Consider the following 21,538-nt stretch of genomic DNA (forward strand, 5'->3'; position numbering starts at 1 on the left):
GAGTTTCCATACACTTTCTACAAGATGAATTAACATCAATTTCATTCATTCATTCATTCATTCATTCATTTACATTTAGATCCCGCTCTTTCTCCAAGGTGCTCAAAAATTATTTTTGCATTTTGTATTATTTGTGTAGTGCTGTTGATAGTGAGTCAGTATCTTGATAGTGATAGTTGATAGTATCTTGATAGTGATAGTTGATAGTGAGTCAGTATCTTGGCACAGTGATTCAGCCTTTCCTCCCCCCTCCCCCCAGCAATAGTACAATTTTGATGTTGTCAAAACTGCACAGGAGCTACTTTGAACATAAGCAACCTATCTGTGAATCGCTCCTGTGCAGTGGCAAAATGTCTAAAGGGAGATGGTGTGGATTTCCCATGGTGGCTAGCAGAATTCCATGAGGGTGATTCAATCCCCAGTAGTGGGGAGCTTGGTCTCATGAGCTAGCGACTGGCAATGGTTAACCGTTCCCCCCCCCCTTTTAAACAAAATGTTAGTGGAAATTCATTAGCCCTAAATTGTGTGTCAGTTGATATTTTATTGTACATACAACACATTCCTTAATTCTGATGTAACTCAACCTGATTTCCTCCACTAAGGTGTAGGATTGAATTTAATGGAATGGCATCATATTTACACTGGCATCGTTGGGATCAGTGATCCATTACATACATATTTGCTTACATTCTGTATGCTGTACCTGCCTGATTGTTCTCAATACCCATGAAATCCATTCCTAACGATGTCTGAAGAAACAGCACCATAGGCATCCCAAGGCTCAGCCTGGCCTAACAAACTGAATTTCCATGCAAAAACACAAGAACCTTATTTGGATTCAACAATCTACCACAATACCAAAAAGACTCCAATAATATGATAGTAATGTTTACTATACTAATAAAACTATACACCATACATTTAAAAAGTGTGCTAGGTGCTTTTTTAAATGTATGGTGTATGGTTTTGTTATATTGCAGATTACTATCATATCATTGGAGTCTTTTTTGGTATTGAACTGAATGTCCATGCCTTGTAAATTTCCCCAAATTTCCACAATAATATACAGTATTTATATTGTTCGTTAAGAAGTGAAAATATGCAGGTACTCCAGCCTGGTGCCTGTCTGGCTGCTGCTGGTTTGGAGCCACTGCCTGCTTTAGTCAATAATAAAGACTTCCATTTACTCTGCTGCCCATAATGTTATGTCATTTCTTCTAAGGACTTCAGTGGGATCTCAGTTTGGCTTAGAACAAAAATATAGGGACCGACTGTTGTGAGCCATGGGGCAGAAAATAACTGACCAATGTTTTAATGTTTTCCAGCAGTTTGAAGGGAAGGTCATAGTATTATTTCTTTTGACTGAATGTTGTATCTTGCAGAGGGATACCTCCAATGCTATTGGGTAAGGCACTGCCCCACTCAAAGCTTGGATGTGTCTGAGAAACATTGACAACTATGTCATTACATTCTGAGGGCTCATCCCTTCTCTAGCCTCCACCTATACTGATTGATTTTGCTTCATTTTCTGCACTCCTTCCAAATCTGTTAAGAGTATAAGAACAAATCATTGCTTTTGACATTGGATCAGACCAAAGTCTTGTGAGTACCAGTGTAGCATCATGTACTGGGATCTTCTGTTGATGCAGCAGTTGGCTAGTGGCATTTCCAGTGCGTATTATTTAGAATCATAGAGCTGCAACCCACCCACCCCCCAAAAAAAATCAGGATTCCCAAAAGTAGCCCTGTGCATATCAGTCCTTCTCCAAAACCCATAGTGGACCAAAAGCTGTTTTCAGGAGCAAGGGCAGCCCTTCAGTGAGGCAAAGTGAGTCAGTCGACTCTGGTGACATATTACTGGGACACCAGTAAGATGGTAAAATTCCCTTATGTCTTCTGCTTTTAAAAAAAGGAGGGAAGAAAGAGAGGAGGGTGCAGACAAGGGGGGGGGGGTGGCATTTGGCACCCTGCCTCAGATGTACAGAGGCTTTTAGCCACCACTGATCAGGAGTGTTAAAGGTGCACCTCAGCAAAATGTTTGCAGAGCAGATCACTCTAGATCAGGGATTCTCAACGTTGGATCCCAAGATGTTATTGAACTCCCATAATTCCCAGCCCCAGTGGCCTTTGGTTGGGGATTATGGGAGTTGAAGTCCAATAACATCTGGGGACCCAACGTTGAGAATCCCTGATCTAGATAACTCATAGGAACGTAGGAAACTGCCATATACTGAGTCAGACCATTGGTCTATCTAGCTCAGTATTTATCTTCACAGACTGGCAGTAGCTTCTCCAAGGTTACAGGCAGGAATCTCTCTCAGCCCTATCTCGGAGAAGCCAGGGAACTTGAAACCTTCTGCTCTTCCCAGTGCGGCTTCACCCCCTGAGGGGAATATCTAGCAGTGCTCACACATCAAGTCTCCCATTCAGATGCAACCAGGGCAGACCCTGCTTAGCTATGTGGACAAGTCATGCTTGCTACCATAAGACCAGCTCTGCTCTCCTCAACTCAAGTAAGGGAGCCGAAAGAGAGGCCTTTGCTGCTGCTACAAGAGCAGGCTATCCCTAGTTTAAGTTCTTGTATTTTACCTTTATTTAAAGCATTTGCTATATTATCCCATTTTGGGACTTCTTTAGGACAGAGCCGCCTTACCATGCTTAACTGGTATATTTCTCTCAAGCTGCTTTAATATGACTACATTTGCAACCATGAGATTACATGGCATGGCTGAAAAGAATCTGTCTTGTGCTGGATTTGAAGGACAAGAGGAAATCACTGGATTGCAGCCTGAGAACACTAACAATAATTTCATCTTTGATACCCATTTAACACAACCCAAGTTCTTGCGCAACAGTTGACATTATCAGTTGATAAATATGGGCGTGTCAGCCGGCCAAAATTAAGTTTAAATCCTGACCTTTGAAGCTTAAGTGGCTTGTGGATCTCATGTTCTGTGGTGAAATTTCTAATACTTCAGAGCAAATGCTGCAAAATTCTGTAAGTGAAGAAGTGTTTGTTGGATATTGGTGATTATGTTTCCAGAAGCTTTTGCCAGGCAAATGCAAAAATTTCCTTAGTTTCTATTCAGCAAGAAACACAGAACCTTTACATGGTTTAATTCCCTTCTTTTTAATATCTACTGGTCTAATGAGAAGACTAGTTAAACTGGTGTTTTCCATTAAAGCATTTTAATTTAATAACAATTCAATTAAAGATGTGGTTTTTATTGAGCATCTATACTACCATTATTGGGAGTATTAGAATAAAACCATAAATGGGAACAATTATTTAAATGCATATATATGCATAGCTATATATTGGTAGCTATGGAAGAAGCTGATGCATGTCTGCTCCTGAGTGTTGTTGTTAATAATAATAATAATAATAATAATAATAATAATAATAATGGACTTGTTTTAAAATGTTGCAAATTGCTATTTCCCTGAATTCCTAAAGCTGCTCTGAAGCTGCATTAAAATCCATTGTTTTTATTGCCTCTGTTGTAGCTTGGTAAAATGAACCTGCATGCTTTATATAAGAGAGCTTTAAGAAAGGACTTTGCTATATACCCTCCAGGTGTGGCCCAGGGAAGACAGGGGGAGTAATAGTATACCTGTGAGTAGCTTACTACTAGTTCCTTCCACCCATTGCTAATTTGCATACACTAGAATAAAGGAGAAAAATGATTTAGGAAGAATATAAGAAGCTAGTGACCTGGTTTTATATCTATTAAACCAGGCTTGTACAACTTAAGGCCCAGGGGCCGGATTCAGCCCTTAGGGACTATGTTACTGGCCCCCGGATATCCTGCAGCAACACAGGAGTTAGGAACTGCCTTACGGTGCCATCCTATGCATGTTTTCTCAGAAATATGTTCCATGGTGTACCCAGTGAGGTTTACTCCAATGTAAGCATGCCTAGGATTGTAGCCTGAAAGCAATGACAATTTAGGGAGAGGACTTGGCATTTGTTTGTGGCTGGCGTGCACTCCAGGGCCCTCATTGATTGAGCAGGGACAGGATCTATTTTCTGGCCACTATCCTTGGTTAAAATGATGGGTCCATTGACGGGCGGACTAGATCCACAAGTAACTAATAATATTTTTAATTTTAATGTAATCATGTGGGAAGAATTTATCTCAGCCCCTGCACACCAAGTTGTGGATGGTTCTGGCCCACTAGGGCATTTGAATTGTGCAGCTCTGTATTAAACATCGAAAGCCTTATTTGAGGCTTATACTTATACTAAAGCAAAAGTGTAGACAATAAAATTGCCTGTCTTAAATCAGTGACACGATTGCCAGATTATATTGGGGTAGTCACTCTTATCCAGCTTCCCCACAGTACCTTTGCCATTGTGCATTACAGTCTCCCCCCCAAAAAAAAGGGGGGGGAGGTGATGGTTTTAATGGATCCTATTATACTTGCTAGTCTGGGGTACATCTGCATAGGGACTTTAATCAGCTCCTGTTAAAGGTTTATCTCTAGATGCAAGAAAGCAGGAAGTTACAGCACATTAGGACCCCACACTGACAGTGCTCCTGAATGTGTATGCTCTATGCTGATCCACAACCATTCCCTCTCTACCTGCAGTGAAGCAAAGAACATGCATTCTTCTCCCTATCTATATCTATGATTCACTAAAACATACCTGTGGCTAATCCCATGCGTGGCAGCTCTCGTGAGATTTTGCAAGTGAGGGGAAGGGGAGAGGAAAATGAGCGGCCAGCGAAAGGAAGTTGCACCACCAGCCTCCAGGCGGCAAGAGGAAGCACTGCCCAGCAAGAGGAAGCAGCAGCCAGGCTGGTGGGCCAGTTGCTGAGAGGAAGTGGCGGCCGGGGATGAAGGGGAGTGGAGAATGAATTGGGACTGAAGGGATGGGGAATGTGGGGGGGAGACAGGGAAAACTAGGGGCACAGATGCTTTGTGCCAGGTCAGCTAGTGTGTATATATATATAATATCCAAAGCTCATGCCTTCTCCTCCACATATCAGCAATGTACAAATCTGCTCTTGAGCATCAGGGGACTGTCAAAATAGTGTAGGACGGAATAGTGTAGGACTGACAAAATAGTTTAGGGGCAGGAGGGTGTCTGCAACAGGGAGGGATTGGTGGAAATCTGGATGACATCTTGTGTGAGCAGGAGGCCACTTGCACTAGACATCTTTCCACACAGCTTACTTTTATCTGTACAAAAGGTCTGGGAGAGCATGAAGGGTGTGTGTGTGTGTGTGTGCGTGCGCGCGCGCATGCAGTCATACATGGGGGGCAGGCATGGATAAGCATAGGCCAGAACCCAACCAGAATAAAGCAGCAACTGGTGGTCACTGCTCAGTGAAAAAAGACACTGACAGGCATCCTGACTAAGCTCAATAGTGTTACTTAGGAGTTATTCTAAAGGACTACTTAATTTCAGTAGGACATCCCTTGAGTAATTTAATCAGACTGTCAGCCACTGGCATTGGCTCTGAGGACTGGAATCCACCCTGCCTTCATTGGTGAGTGCCCAGTGCAAAAACTGCTTCAAACCCTGAATAAAGCCACAGTGAGATCCCGTGCTGTGTGTGGGAGTGTTAACTTCAGCTATGCTTTACATCTTCTTCTTTTTTTAAAATGCACATTTTAAACATAAATGTTTAAATTACAGAGCAAGGGAGAGAACAATTATTTATTTTTAAGGGGGGAAATCTATCATCAGAATAGGCAGGTGTGTTGAGCAAATGCACAGTCGGTAATTACTTGCCTATGTTCAAGCCACAGATACCCAGGGGTTCTTTGTTTGATTGAGCAAGATTGGTTTATTGGAAGTCTTGCTGGAATAGGTTATCAACACCTGTTATGTAGCAAAAATGGATTGTGTGGAAAGGCTTGGGTAAGGGGGTGACCTACAGGAGTCACTACCCCTTACTGTGATAAGTAGGAACATAGGAAGCTGCTTCATACCAAATCAGATCATTGGTCTATCTAGCTCAGTATTTCCCACACTGATTGGCAGAAGCTCTCCAAGGTTTCAGGCAGCTTTCCCATCCCTCCCTGAAAATGCCAGGGATTGAACCTGGGACCAGGGATGTGCACAAACCAGTTTGGCGGCCCTTTTACGGACTGCTGAACTGGTTCAGATATCTGGCGTTCGAGTCGGTTCGGAGGCAGGGGGTTTCTTTAAGGGTCAGGGAGGGTGCTCTTACCTCCCCCACTACATTTCCCCCACCGGTGCTCTTCCCAAAATTGCTGGCGTGGGGCTGCAGTGTACCTCCTTGCAGCCCCGGTCAGTGTCACACCAGAAGTGCCCGATGCGCATGCACTTCCAATAAAGAGGAAATGCAACGGGGGAGGTAAGAGCACCCTACCTGTGTCTTAAAGACCACCACCCCCGCCTCCTGGATGTGCAAAATCCCTGCTTCCCGGATGTGCACGAACTGGTTCGTGCACATCCCTACCTGTGGGACCTTCTGTGTGCAAGCAGATGCTCTTCCACTGAGCTATGGCCTCATCCCCTAAGGGGAACACCTTACAGCAGACAGTGCTCACATGTAGTCACCCATCCAAATGCAAACCAGGGTGGCTGCTGCTTAACAAAGGAGACAAATGATGTTTGCTACCACAAGGCCAGCTCTCCTCCTCAAACCAAGTAACTGGTGGCTCCTGGGCAAAATCTGCCCCCCAAGATGTGTACCATTTAGTCCTCTGTCTGACTTCCATCCATGTTCTTGTCTGGTGTTCCAACCACATTCTGATCTGATTCATTATAGTATTTTTTAAAAAACCCAGGACCTGGTGAAAAAAATCCCATTGTAGACTGTTAGACCAACCATATATTACAATGTCTGTATGATTCCGTCACTCTGAATCATTAGATACTACTAGTACTAGAAGAGAATGTGTTTCATACCGTTATATATTGTGATTAGGACTGTATTGTGCAGTTTATCATATTGTGTCAGTGTGGGCGGGGTAAGGAGAGGAACCATTCAGTTTATGAGTAAGACTGCAGACACTTCTTATCATGAAACTATTTAACTGTAAAACATTTATTAGGAAAAAAAGATGAAGCTGTACAACTGTGCGGCTGTGCAATTAATAGTGTAACCGTTGCATAGAGGTAATTTGGACAGACTTCACCACTGGAGGCAAAGGACTAATAACAGCTTTGCCCATTGCAAAAACTGATAGGGAAGGGAAGGAAGTAGTAGTGATTCACACTTCCGCTTTTCATGATTCCACTGTTAGATGTTGAAGGGGAACTGCCACAGTTCTCCCGATGTAGATGCTTGAACTCCAGTACTGCGTCTGGACTGCAAGTTTCCACTGCGGATTAATACAGGAAGCACGACAATAGGAAGCACAACTGACCCACATGTCCACTTTTCCCCACTGCAAAGCTATCCTGAGCAAGGTAGCTGTATATCAAAACTACTATAGCAAAGTGTCTTCCAAAGTAGGCACTCTGCTATAACTATAGGGATCACTTTCTAGTATCGTCTGACCATTCCTGGCATGTTTAAAATACTTACCAAGCATATAAAAATGTTCATAGTGGGTTTTCAAAGACATTTTGGCATTGTTTTGTTCTTAAAAGTGAGCATCCGCACTGCTCAGGGCAACTTCGAGGCAAGATAACCATGAAGTGATAATATGGAAATGAACATTTTATTATTATTATTTATTTAAGTTTAAAATAAAATAAAATAAAATAAAGGGGAGTCTAGGGAGAGCCTTTGAGGGCCGTGAAAGCGAAGCGGGGAGAAGAAGAGAGGGAGGGAAAAGAATCTGTCAGAGCCATGGTAGCTGAGTAGCCTATAGTCAATTGTGCCATTGTGAACAGGGCGACTGCCAAACAGAAGAGTTTAGGGGCATGAAAGCGAAATGAAAGAAAAACAAAGAAAAGAACTGCTACTGTTATGACCAATAACTTGTCATATCAGTATCTTATGGCGGTAATACACACTAATAAGTTGGTTTTGAAAAGGAATGGGAAAGCAGGAATGAAATGGATTCAGTCTTTTGCTTACATTTCACAAAGGTGAAATATTTTTAATGTAAAGTATAAAAACAAAGCATCTCAGCTTCTTGAGACAAATGCCCGTGGTTAGCTGGCTGCCATTTTTAGGCTAGGTTTTTTTTAAAAGTTTTTGGTGGCGGGGGGTGGGGGGGACCCCAGCCATTAAAATGGCCTTAGCCTTCAGCTTAGCACATTATACAGTTGTAGTGATCTCCTTTTCCTGAGGTAAAACTCTTGCCTGTTAAAGGCTAAAAATGTGTGTGTGTGTGATTTCTTTATTAGGTGAGCCAGTTTCTACTGAGGGAAAACAGATAAATAGAAATTCTGCACTAAAATTTGCACTGTGACTTTAAAGATGGGAGACTTGATCATCTGTGGGTAATCAATCAGTTGATTAGTGTGGATAAAACAGTGGCAAAGGGTACTGAGCACTGTAAATTTGAAGCTATATGACCTTGTAAGATTCTGCTCTTCAGTTGCCATTAGATCATACTTCAGAAAAGGGCTTTATTAAAGTCCATTCAAGGGTGAGCTGAGGTAAAACATATTGTTAAAAAAAAGCTTTTGACAGAATATGCTATATATTTGTTCCTGCCTCAGTGGTTTCTGTCACTTTTTATACTACACATAGTTTTATTTAAGAAACATTAAAGGCCTAGACTTTTTGTCACATTTACTCTCAAGAAAGAGAAAAATTTAACAATTGGAAGTAATAATGGGAACAGTGTCTGTAGATTCATCTTTAGAGCTGACATGAAACATACACACGCTTCCCGCCCAAATGCTTCAATTGCTTGTTGATATTAAGAGATGCTTCTTATGTGTAGCATCTCGGTTTATACTGGTGAATTTCTGCTAGAAACATTTAATTGTATCTCTTGATCTTCTAGGGCAATATTTAGTGCTTAGGAGAAACAGTTACACTACATCCTTCCCTCCAGCAAGATGTGTTAAATCTTAAATCCTATCACTGTGAAGGGGGAAATTGTGACTGTTGGCTCATTGATACTGGACTTGCTTTGAAAACTATATCTGCCACTCTTCGCTCATTCCAGCCTCGTAACCTTCTTTGTCATTCAAGCACACAACTCCCATTCATTCCATCTTGTATTCAGGGCTGAATCAGTGGTCCACAAGGTTGGATATCTGCCAGGGTTCATGCCCCAGTAGAGTGCCCTTGTTTGCTGCTGAATGCTGACATTTTGATTCACCTTTGTGGACATGCTCCCACATGAACACAAGTCAGGAAGAAAGGGACTAAGACAGTGGTTCCTGAACTGGGAGCCTCCAGATGTTGCTGAACTACAACTCCCATCAGCCCCAGCCATAATACATTGTAGCTGGGGATGCTGGGAGCTGTAGTTCATCAACATCTGGAGGCTCCCAGTTTGGGAACCACTGGACTAAGAGATTTCCCTTTCTTCATTATGACTCCTTAATGAACCAAGCAGGAAGGAAAAGATGGCAACGGTGAGGAGGAATAACTGCTTCTGCTGCTGCCAGGTGGAGTAGAGGAAAGCAAGTTGTCGGGATGGTGAGGAAGAGCCACAATAGGAACCCCATGATGGGAGGTACGCTGATACTGTAGTGCCTAAGATGGGCCTTGGTTGTACCTCTGAAAGACTGTACAAGACATTCTTCTGATATTTCTCTTAGCTGTGGTACTAGTAATTAAAATATTTTTTCATCAGGGCTCCCATTGTACCCTTGTCTTGTGATGAGAGAACAATGACTGCAGTTATCACTTGCCAGCAGTTTTAAAGGAGTACAGTACAATGAAAGCAGAATGGCCCAATCTCCTTTTTGTGCAACTCCTAGATAAGTGTGCCACAGTTGGATTTTGCACCCTTCTTCTGTAGCTTGTTTAGCATAATGGCAAATCCCAGCCATACCCAAAGTGGAAGAGCTCCTTGATTTGAAGATTGGGGATTTGATCTGTTTAGTTATAGAGTACATTATACAAGCTATGACTGCAATACAGCACTGATTTTATACTCACTGCTATGAAAATATATCAAATACAAAATATCCAGAAATGAGTTACTATATTTGGCCTGTGTAAAACAGGCTACTTTGGAGGTGGAATGTGATTTTTTAAAAAAAAGTTGATTTTAGCTTTATCCAGAAAGTTGCCGGGATTTGAGACTCACAGTGGAACAAATCACATTTCAGAAGAAGATAACATGTTTGCATTGTGGCCAGGGGTGGAATTTTTATAGAGAGCAAAACCATGAGTGTAGCTGCATCTTGCCTACATCTGCCTTTTGTGTAAATCTGAAGCAGGTCTATAGGAATGCTTTAAAAAAAATCTTTCATTCAGTAGCAGAGAAGAGGAAGTGAGAGTGAGTTTAGAAAGACAAGCAAGACAGTCAACAGTTCTAGTTTTTCTGTATTAAATGATGGGCTATGGTATTTCAACATGGAACCCGATTCGAATGTGACCTCAGTAGTTGTTAACGATGACATTCAACTACTCAGATGGCTTTTGTACTCTGATGATAACGTTGCATCCTGTCATGTTTGGAGTTTTTGATAAACACAGTGGCTGAATGTTTCTTCACAGAGCGCATTTTCTAAAATTAGGTTGGGCTTCTGATGCAATCTGATGAGTTCTACACTTTGAGAACTCTTTGTTGTTGAAGACTGGAATATAGGTATTTTAAACAATAATTTAATTAAAACACATCAGTAGGGACTCATTTTAATTGGTGGGGACACAGTTTTAATCATTCAACTTAGGTTTAAGGGCACACCTGTTTACTTTGGCAGCTCTTTTGGTTGTGGGGTATAACAGTAATAGGGAATGGATGGTACCTTCTGTTTATTAAACCGTAAGTTCATTCAAACATTAGTATCTCAGAAAAGCACTTCCATTTATAGAATATGGATAGATCAAAGTTTTCAATCCCTGAATGGAAACGGAGTTTCACTTACTGAATAACCCTTTCCTCAAGCAGAACTTCTCTTTAATGAGTGGAAACGTCGTCCATGACTCGAGTAGGAGTTTTGGGTCCAGCTCTATATTTTTATCCTGTGCTTCCTCCAAAAAGTTCTGGGAGGCATATGTGGACACTCTAGCATGTGCGTGCACATGCGCGCGCGTGCACACACACACACACACACTTCACAGCAACATTATGAGGTAGGTTGGGATGAAAGATGGTAACTGGTCCAAGGTTGTCCAGTTAGCTTTATGACTGAACAGAGATTTAAATAGATAACTTTGAAATGCAGGGGCTCTTCCTCACCTATTTGAACAGAATTGTTTGACTCGAGCAAACTATAATTGATTTATTTACTATACCATAAACAAATTATGAGTGGATAGGGAAAATTCTTTTCTTTAGTTTTTTTTTAAAAACTCTGTGTAATAAATCTTTTAGAAGCTTTGTATTGCTTTTCTGATCATTCTTTCTTTCTCTCTTTCTTTTCCCTCCATAGGTAAAGATGAGCCTTCAAGCTATATTTGCACAACATGCAAGCAGCCTTTTAATAGTGCTTGGTTCTTGCTTCAGCATGCCCAGAACACACATGGATTCCGCATCTACCTGGAAACAAGCCCTTCAAATAGCTCCCTTACTCCACGCATCACCATCCCTCCTCCTCTGGGACCTGAGACTGTTGCACAGTCCCCGCTGATGAATTTCCTTGGCGACAACAACCCTTTTAGCCTCTTGCGAATGACAGGTCCCATCCTGCGTGATCACCCTGGCTTTGGTGAAGGTCGGCTCCCCAACACGCCTCCCCTCTTCAGCCCGCCACCTCGTCATCATCTGGATCCGCATCGCCTTAGTGCCGAAGAAATGGGGTTAGTTGCCCAGCATCCCAGTGCCTTTGACAGAGTCATGCGTTTAAACCCCATGGCAATTGAGTCGCCAGCGATGGATTTCTCCAGAAGGCTTCGAGAACTGGCAGGGAACAACTCCACCCCGCCGCCAGTCTCTCCCAATCGCAACAACCCTATGCATCGCTTGTTGAATCCTTTCCAACCAAGCCCTAAATCTCCTTTTTTGAGCACCCCGCCATTGCCACCCATGCCCCCAAGCAGCACTACGCCTCCCCAGCCTCAGTCTAAAAGTAAGTCCTGTGAATTTTGTGGCAAAACATTCAAGTTCCAGAGCAATCTCATTGTCCACAGGCGCAGTCACACAGGAGAGAAGCCCTATAAATGCCAGCTCTGTGACCACGCTTGTTCTCAAGCCAGCAAGCTAAAACGCCATATGAAAACACATATGCACAAAGCTGGGTCCATGACAGGGAGGTCAGACGATGGCCTCTCTGCCACAAGCTCCCCCGAGCCTGGCACAAGTGAGCTCACTGGAGAGGGATTAAAGTCTAGTGAGGCAGACTTCAGGAACGAGAGCGATCCTTCCCTTGGCCATGACAATGAAGAAGAGGAGGAGGAGGAAGAGGAGGAAGAGGAGCTGGAAAATGAAAGTCGGCCCGAGTCAAGCTTCAGCATGGACTCAGAGCTAAGCCGTAACCGAGAGAATGGCTCCAAATCACTGCCAGATGAAAAGTCCCTTGTCCTAGGAAAGGTGATAGAGAATGTAAGCCTCGGTACCATCCAGCAATACAATGACATGCTGGCTGAAAAACAGAAGAGAAGTGGCTTCATGAAAAGGTCTTCTGACCAGCGAGATCTCTGTCCTCGGGACCTTTGTCAGAGAGACACAGGTGATGAAGATTCAGTTGCTGGAGAACTTGACCGCACAGAGGAAGGGACGGTCAATGGGAGGAACTTTGGGCCAGGTGAACCCTTCCCAGGCCTGTTCCCTCGCAAGCCAACCCCTATCACAAGCCCCAGTTTAAATAATTCATCGAAAAGAATAAAGATAGAAAAAGATTTGGACTTACCACCAGCAACAATAATACCTTCCGAAAATGTTTACTCACAGTGGCTGGTAGGATATGCAGCATCAAGGCACTTCATGAAGGATCCATTTCTAGGATTCACAGACTCCCGACAATCCCCCTTTGCAACGTCTTCTGAGCATTCCTCAGAGAACGGAAGCCTGCGTTTCTCCACTCCACCAGGCGATATGCTGGATGGCGGTCTCTCAGGGCGCAGCGGGACGGCGAGCGGAGGCAGCACGCCCCACATCAGTGGACCTGGCCCCGGTCGACCCAGTTCAAAGGAAGGACGGCGGAGCGATACATGCGAGTACTGTGGCAAGGTCTTTAAGAACTGCAGCAACTTAACGGTGCATCGCCGGAGCCACACGGGAGAGCGGCCTTACAAATGTGAGCTCTGCAACTATGCATGTGCCCAGAGCAGTAAGCTGACACGTCATATGAAAACGCATGGCCAGATAGGGAAGGAGGTCTACCGCTGCGACATTTGCCAGATGCCCTTCAGTGTTTACAGCACTCTGGAGAAACACATGAAAAAGTGGCATGGCGAACACTTGCTGACAAATGATGTCAAAATTGAGCAGGCAGAAAGAAGCTAAGGCCCCCACTGGGTTTAAATCAGGGGTCTAGGTAACATTTAAGTTGTACAGTTTAACTATTGCCAACTGAGAAAAGCTGACCTAACTTGCCTCCATAAACATAATTTAGCATAACTATGGCAGGTGCCAGAATTTGGCACTTAAATATAACCTGTGTCTACAAAGTTCTATTAAACCTGAGGATTGGTTAAGGCAGTAAAATTGTGAAGCCTTTTAACTGTGCAATAATTTCTGTATTTATTGGGTTGTTTTGTATTTCTTTCTTTCTTTTTGGCATGTGCAGGTACTCTTTTTTTTTTTTTTAAAAAGACATCCCCCCCCCCGTTTTAGATTTCCTTTAAATTTTTGTTGGGTATTCCATTCTAATTTTCCCCAGTAGTAACCTGAGATTATTTGCATTACAGGGGGAGATGCATATCAATTTAAATTATAATTTTTCAAGGGCCGCTGCTTTGTTGACTCTTATGCTAAGCATGTGTAATTTCTTGTGAAGAAGCCAACTTTTTAAGTAACAATTTTCTTCTCTTTTTTTCCTTGTCCTTGTCCTTTTTTCTTTTTTCTTTTAAAGAAAAAGTCATTTGGAAATTAGGAAAGTTGAATAGTACCGCGGATAACAATCGTAAAAATTGTAGCACTTTCTTTTGGATTTGGATCTAATATGTAGCACTGATAATGCCACTAAAATAGAGGCCTTTAAAAAAATTTTTTTTACAATAGATAAGTTAAGAGAAAGTAAAGCGACATGGGCACAGGTGTTTTCTAAAGGCAGCTATATTCATAAAAGCAATAGCAAGAATTGTGAATTATTATTGGGGAATTTATTCTGATTACTAATGGCATATTTTTCACCTTTCTGCCATTTCTCTAGGATTGTTAAATAGAATTTGAGAGCCCTGACAGCCACACACACAGGTTTTTGGAAACAGACATAAAGGAAACATTGTTTATTGTTTTTCACACAGATATCACTTATTTCTTCACATAAAACATTATGCATATGACAGCTGTAGTTATTACTTGATAACCGGAATATGTGAAACTGCTATAACTGACTATCCCACAGCAAATGCAGTGATGCCCTTTATTGGAGCAACTCATGTTCTATACTGAACATTAGTTTGTCTAGTAAAAGGTAGCACACATGCACATTTTGTTTTAAATTTTGTTTTGAACTAATCACCAATTAATAAAACAAATTCAGCCAATCAGATTAAGTGTGCATAATTTCCCTATGACTAGAACATTAGCTTTGAGGGAAAAGCATATTTTCTTTGGTTTGTCTGATGCAAATATATATTGTGGCAGCTGCCATCTTATAATGTCATAAGAGAGAATAGAGCACGGCAAAGCCAACACATAATGTTGATGAACAGCAGAGTTTTGAACAGAGAGGAATGTGGATGGGCTAAAAGATCTGCTCCTCCTGTGTTTGCATATACTAGATTAGGAACATAGGGAGGTGCTGTATACTGAGTCAGACCCATTGGCAAGGGCGGCTCCAGAGAGCGGGCAAGGGGGGCAAGTGCCCCCCCGCCAACAATTAGTCCCCCCCACCTGCCCCCTGTTTCTGTTTCAGAAATCTAATACGTGGAGCACAGCTCACCCACCCATAAATGCACTTTGCTGCTTCTCTGCCCCCTCTAGATTTTTGTTCTGGGACCACCACTGCCCATCTAGCTCCGTATTGTTGACACTGACTGGCAGCAGCTCTCTAAGCTTTTAGGCAGAAATTTCTCCCAGCCCTACCTGGAGATGTCAGAGATTGAATCTGGGATCTTCTGCATGCAAGGCAGATGCTCTTTCACAGAGCCATGGCCCCATCCCCTAAGGGGAATATCTTACAACAGACAGCTCTTACATGTAAGCACCCATCCAAGTGCAAACCAGGGCAAAGCTTGCCTAGCAAAGGAGACAATTCATGCTTGCTACTGGAAGACCAGCTCTCCTCCTCAATATATAATATATAATACTGGGCCATTTTCTAGGTCATTTTCTTATTTCGCAGCTGTAAACCAAGCCTTAGTCTTTGATACATACCATTACATACCATTTGTTTAAATTGTACTATTTCTAAAGCGATAGTTACAGCAATTATGCATGGGCAAAGTGCTGAGATAGATCCTATGGGCCCGTGAAATGAAAATATTATTAATGATATTTTATATACTCCTTTTCAACCAGGATGTTCTCAAAGCAGCTGACATAGCAAAAGGTATGAGAAAAATTGTTCCCTGTCCCAAAACGGGCTCACATTCTAAACAGAACAAAACAAAACACAGGAAACAGCAGCAGCAGCCACTCAAGAGATGCATTGCTGAGCTGAATAGGGACAGTTGCTTACCTCCTGCTCATATAAGAGAGCCAGCCACCGCTTTAAAAGGTGCCACTTTGCCAAGTTAGCAGAGGTTGTCTCATATTAGTGCACAGTATTGTCTCATATAATGCACAGTTGGTTATTGCAAAGAAAATTGGCCAAAATCCACAGGTCAATCTTTTTTAGAATACTGCAGTTAAAATAATTGATAAGTATTTGTTTAAGATCATAGTCTTAAACAAGATGCTGATATGAAAAGTCACTTGAAATTGCTGGATTAGAGTCCCCTAACACAAAGTTTTAAGTGGTTAAGTTCATCATTTCTTGAATTAATGTTAATTCCGAACTTTAAAGTTCTAAATGAATTTTCTTTGGATTTCTGTAAATCTAGCATATTCCCATTTCTAATTGAATTCGTTTTCCCACATGCATTTCTGTTCTATTTAAAAACCACCTGCCACATTTCATGCATTGTTGAGGGTTACCAGATGCCCCTTATTTATATTAAATTAAATTTTCTTATCCTTATAAGATTGCAACCAGTAGAATACAACAGACACTCCTTCACCAGAGTGCCACAAGTCCCTTTTGAATGATTCTTTGTGTGTTTTTGGCAATGCTTTGCATTCTATACTTTAGAGGAAATAATGGTTAGTTTTGATTAATGCTGTGCTTGTGCAATGAATAAATTTGCACTAGTGCAAGAAGATCACATAACTGGGGGATGCTCAGAATTGCACACTTGTGCAAAAGTTCCCTGCAAAATATATAAGACATGCCACAGGTTGCGCACATTGAATGGAAGCTCTGAACTTAGTGCAACTAGCTAGGGCAACAGTCTTGCAGCAGTGCAAAGTCCTTTGACAAATGCAGCATTAGGATGTTGTCCACTGAAAAGAATTTGCAGATCTTCAGTTTATGGCATTGTTTGGAAAAAGAATAGGCCCTTATCTCGGCAAAACATTCTGCTCTGGTTTCTTATTATGAAATATCATGGTTTTTATCATAATTTAATATCATGGAACCTTGTTCTGGTTCCCTAATATTTAATATCATGGTTTTTCCAAGTCTGAGACCATCATCCCAAAGGAGGAATGGGGGAAATATAAGTTCCTCCCTGGACATTTTCCCATCTTGCAGCTGAGCTTTTATAAGTTGGACCAAGAAATGTAAGCGGTGTGCTTCTTTACTTGGCGTTCTTTGGGTGCTGTGGATCAGTGGGACACTTTTATTTTTCATAGGCTTTTGGCTTCCAAATGTATCTCCCTCATGGAGAATAATGAGGCCCATATGGTTCTAACCCTTCCTTTTCCTTTAATCTCCCAGATCAGAGTAGACACTCTCATCTGAATTGCCCATGTTTCTTTATCTCTTCTTATATTGGGAAGGTGTGTCCTAAGGAGGCTTTCTAGGGTATAGTTTGAGAACCTCTGATAGAACCTAGTCTATCAAGACTGGACGATTTAAAAGTTACCCATTTTGATTCTGTTGACCCGCACTTTAAACCTTTTTGTTTGCATACAAGACCAGCGGCTTCTGCACAAGAAATTACAGCATCTTTGTCTTTGCTTGGCCCAGAGGTGGGTGAAACTGTTAAAGGGGGACATCTGAGATTAAGTGTCAGTGTTGCTAAGCGTGGCATTCACAATACTGGCACTATAAAGAAAAATAATAATTTATTGGACAGTTTTTCTACTGCCATTCAATTCGATGTGAGTGCCTTGAAAACTGATCTTCCTATTTGAGTCTCTTGAGACAAATGCAAACATTTTTGTGAAATGAAAAGACTTTTAAAAAAAAGGTAGAACAAGAAAAGTATGTTCTTTAGGGTAAAAACAAACAAAAACAAGAGCCACATTTACTTTAAAAAACAAATCCTGGTTGAAGATAGTGGACATGAAAATGCCATAAGACCCAATCAAATGAAGATGTATATCCAGCACAACTTCGGACATCCATTTGCTGAATTATTCTCAGCCTTTCTTTTTCTTTTCAGGACAACGCTGCTTAGGAAATGGAATGGAAATGATTTACTGCTGAATTAAAACTCAAATGACACAAATTGCAAGTTGTTATCATTGAATGAAAAAAAATTCAGGAACAACGGCTAATTTTTTTAAAAGTTAAATTTAGTGCACTCTGTCTTAAAATACGTTTACAGTATTGAATACATACAAGGGTAAAAAAATTGTGTGTATGTGTGTTTGAGCAATCTCTCTTTTTTTTTTTCAAAGTTTGCTTAATAGGTTATTAAAAATGCCATAATGGCCATGTGTATATTGTTTTCTTTTGGTGACGGGGTTTTAGTATATATTATATATATTAAAATTTCTTGATTACTGTAAAAGTGGACCAGTATTTGTAATAATGGAGAATGCCTGGGCATTTTACAAAACCAGAAAGAAAAAAAAAACTTTTCTCTTTTTTCCTTGAAAATGTTGCAGTAAAATTTAAATGGTGGGTCTATAAATTTGTTCTTGTCACTGTAACTGTAAAGTCTGAGTTTTAGTAAATTTTTTTCTGCCTTGGGTGTTGAATTTTTATTTCAAGAAAAATGTATAGAAACTTGTATTTGGGAATTAAAAGGTGACTGCTACACCATGTAGAAAAAGTATGTAGAAAAAAAGTGCTTAATATTGTTCTTGCTTTGCAGATTAAAAAAAAATCACATTTCTGACCTGTACCTATTTTTATCTCCCTCCCCACCCATCCCCCTATTCTGGAATGGATATTGATATTGGTTGATTCATATAATGTAGGCACTTGCTGTATTTTTACTGGAACTTGTAATTTTTTAACTGTACGCTTGTCCTTTTAAAGGGATTTAATGTACTTTTTTGTTAGTGAATTTGGAAATAAAAACAAAAACAAACAAACAGGCTGCCATAATATATTTTTTTAATTTGGCAGGATAAAATAGTGCAAAAAAATTAATTTGTATGTCAAGACTTATTGTACAGAAGAAGGGGGGGAAATAAAAGGGTTGTTTGACGACCTGTGAGTAAATGAGACAAAACAGTAATTAATTTGTAATTATTATTTTTTGGGGGGTCAGGTTTTGTTTCGCTTTGAGTCTTCAGTTCACAGTTTTAGTTGTGTGTATGTATATATATTTTTTTCTGTCAGAAATGGCCTACAAAAACAAACAAACCATGCTGTTCCTACAGGGCAGTAATAACTTTGAAGCTGCCTGGACCCCTTGTATCAAGGCCTTCCCAGGTATAGTTAAACTAGGATGGATGGCTGTTGCCTGTTATTGTTAAATGAAATTCAGTTTTTGTGAAGACGTTTGACGTGACATTCCACAGATGCCCTTTACAGAGACAGGGAGGTGGGTTTTTCCTGGCAAACATTAGCTTCCTAGCCCCGACTCCAAATCTGCACACGTTCTCTTGAGAAACTCAGCACTGCCAACTTTGACAGCACTGAGCACCTGTTGAGGGTGCAGGATCCTGTAGTCAGTCCTCCTCCCCTCACCAAATGGGTGATTGGTACTCTTAGTGCTCTCTGCGCCATGTTAGGGAATGTGTATCCAGACCTGAGCCGTCCTGATCCTGTGAGGTTTTCTACTCCAGGGGTTCTCAACTCTGGATGCCCAGATGCTGTTGGACTAAAACGCCCATCATCCCCAGCCACAGTAGGCTTAGTCCGACAACAGTTGGGCACTCAAGGTGGGGAACCCCCTGTTCTACTCCCTGCAGTACCCCCTTATATGGAGCTTTGTTGTATCAGGATCCCTGCCCATTACCACCTCCTCTCCCACCCTCTTCATGCCTTCAGATAGAGCAGTTTTAAAAGGGGAGGAAAGAAGAAAGGGCAGTGTTCTGTTGGTACAACTGTGAACTGGACTGTGAACCTGGTCCAGGAACATCCCACTCCCCGCACTTCCTGTCAGAATGGGACCGTGTACAAGTTTTGCCAGTCCGTGTATTTTTTAAAAATATTTTTTTGTCTGCTTTGCTGCTGTTGACTCCTAATTGTACATTCCATAAACTTCTGAAGGACTGGGATGAAATTCTGTGCCTTTTAGTTAACTGATACTTCTTCTTCTCCCCACCCGTGTATTTTGGACAGGACAAGGCAGGGGGAAATGGCAGAACTGGTGATGAAATGCTAGTAGTCATTTTATAGAAGAAGAGAGTCAGTGGGGGGAATGATTCACATGTATGTAACAAAAGGGCATCAACAAAGAGAGGGAAAAGTATAAAGTCAAGTCTATCAAGTCATCACAATGTCAGGGGACAGGTGGAAAGTAGCCATTCCCTATTCTTGGTTTTATTATACCTCTCAAGAATTTGAGGTGAGATTATGTTAAGACCTGCTGTGGAGCAACCCACTAAAGGTATTCTTGATTAACACCAGGGAACCTGAATTAATAGCAGTCTCACCTTCTTACAGAGGTATTCAACAGTATTGTGCAAACTCTGCTTTCCTGTACCTGGAGTAAATCCATGGAATCCAGTGAGGACATTTTGGTCAAAATCAGGCATAGAATTTTAATCCTTAGCTGTCTGTCTTATCCAGAACCAATTCTACAATAAAATGAATTCACATTTCATATAGCAGTATGAGCACCACAAAGCCCTTTCATTAGAAAGGAACTAAGATTTGAACCACCAGCAGCTGTCTTATCGTGTGACTTGAATTGCTGAGTAACCAACATAAGTCATTCTAAAGCACAAACACTGTGTTTAGTGAAACTGTGATGACCCTCTTTCCTTCCTGCTTTTAGGAATCCTGTTTTACAAGGCCATAAGCACAATATGGCAGACATATCCTAGTTATCTCTGCTGTCATAATGATTGTTGAAGTGCTAATATCAGCAAAATTAACTGTGTTAAGTCAGAATTGTTCTATACAGCCTAGTCCTGCTCCATTTAAAAATTGAAGCATTTCTGGAGCGATAGTCTTTTCTTTTTTAAGGGATGTAACATGGGAGGGAAAAGTACACTTCAGCATTTCATCCTAGTCCTAATTAAATACAGTCCAAGATTTTGTTTTTCACAGGCAAACTCATTTTATGGTGCTCTTTGTATTTTAGAACTGCAAAGCAAAGTAACGTTGATTTCAGTTGTTTGCATTTGTACTGGCAAGGCAAACTATTTTTATTACCTTTTTCTATTACTTATTGAATGAGCTTTTGTTGTTTACTTGGAGGTTTTGTCTTTTACTACAAGTTTGGAACTATTTATTATTGCTTGGTATTTGTGTTCCATTTTAAAAAAAAGGGAGCACATTTTTTTTTATTATGGATAAAAATGTTGAGATGGCAGGAGGTCATTTCAATATCACTTAGTGAAATATTTATTGTTCCTTTTATTCTCTGTACAAGACTTTTGGCCTCTTTTTCCCCCTTACTGTCACATTGTTGAGTTCAGCATGTGTCTACCATTTCATTTGTACGCTCGTTCAAAACAACGTTTGTTCCAGTTTCAAGTTATAAAAAAATAAATTGGACATTTGACTTGATCTCCAAAGATTGTCTTTACTGCTTATTTGGAATTGGAAGAACTCGGAGTTAATGTGGATGGCAAGACTGGCATTTTGTTTATTTAAAAAACATCACCTCAGTTAGGACCATAGTGGGCTTGTTCCTACACAAATATAGGGAACCTGTGTATAAAACACATTTTGCCCCAGACCATCAGAGAGAAAGCACTGTTTACTCATGAGGGCATACCTGCAGACCCACATATTGTAACTCATTCACTTCTTCTAACCTTGTTTTTGCACACATGGGAATAAAATGCAGGTTTGTCACCTTAGAGAAAG

At 41.1% G+C, this 21,538-nt stretch overlaps 1 protein-coding gene across 19 annotated transcripts in view; it reads left to right on the top strand.

Moving 5' to 3' along the window:
• BCL11B (BCL11 transcription factor B) overlaps nt 1-21,235 on the top strand; it is a 196,143-nt gene extending 174,908 nt beyond the window's left edge. For 17 of the 19 annotated variants that reach the window (XM_053261170.1, XM_053261244.1, XM_053261180.1 and 14 more), the window contains one exon: nt 11,441-21,235. In XM_053261170.1, the coding sequence (XP_053117145.1) occupies nt 11,441-13,452 (2,012 nt within the window). In that variant the 3' untranslated portion in view covers nt 13,453-21,235. Of the gene's footprint in view, nt 1-9,446; nt 9,571-11,440 lie in introns of those variants that run through there. The other 2 variants (XM_053261155.1, XM_053261273.1) reach the window with 2 other exon arrangements.
• Nucleotides 21,236-21,538: the final 303 nt, after the last annotated feature.

Source organism: Hemicordylus capensis, chromosome 1 (assembly GCF_027244095.1).
Source record: "Hemicordylus capensis ecotype Gifberg chromosome 1, rHemCap1.1.pri, whole genome shotgun sequence".
Lineage (NCBI taxonomy): Eukaryota > Metazoa > Chordata > Lepidosauria > Squamata > Cordylidae > Hemicordylus > Hemicordylus capensis.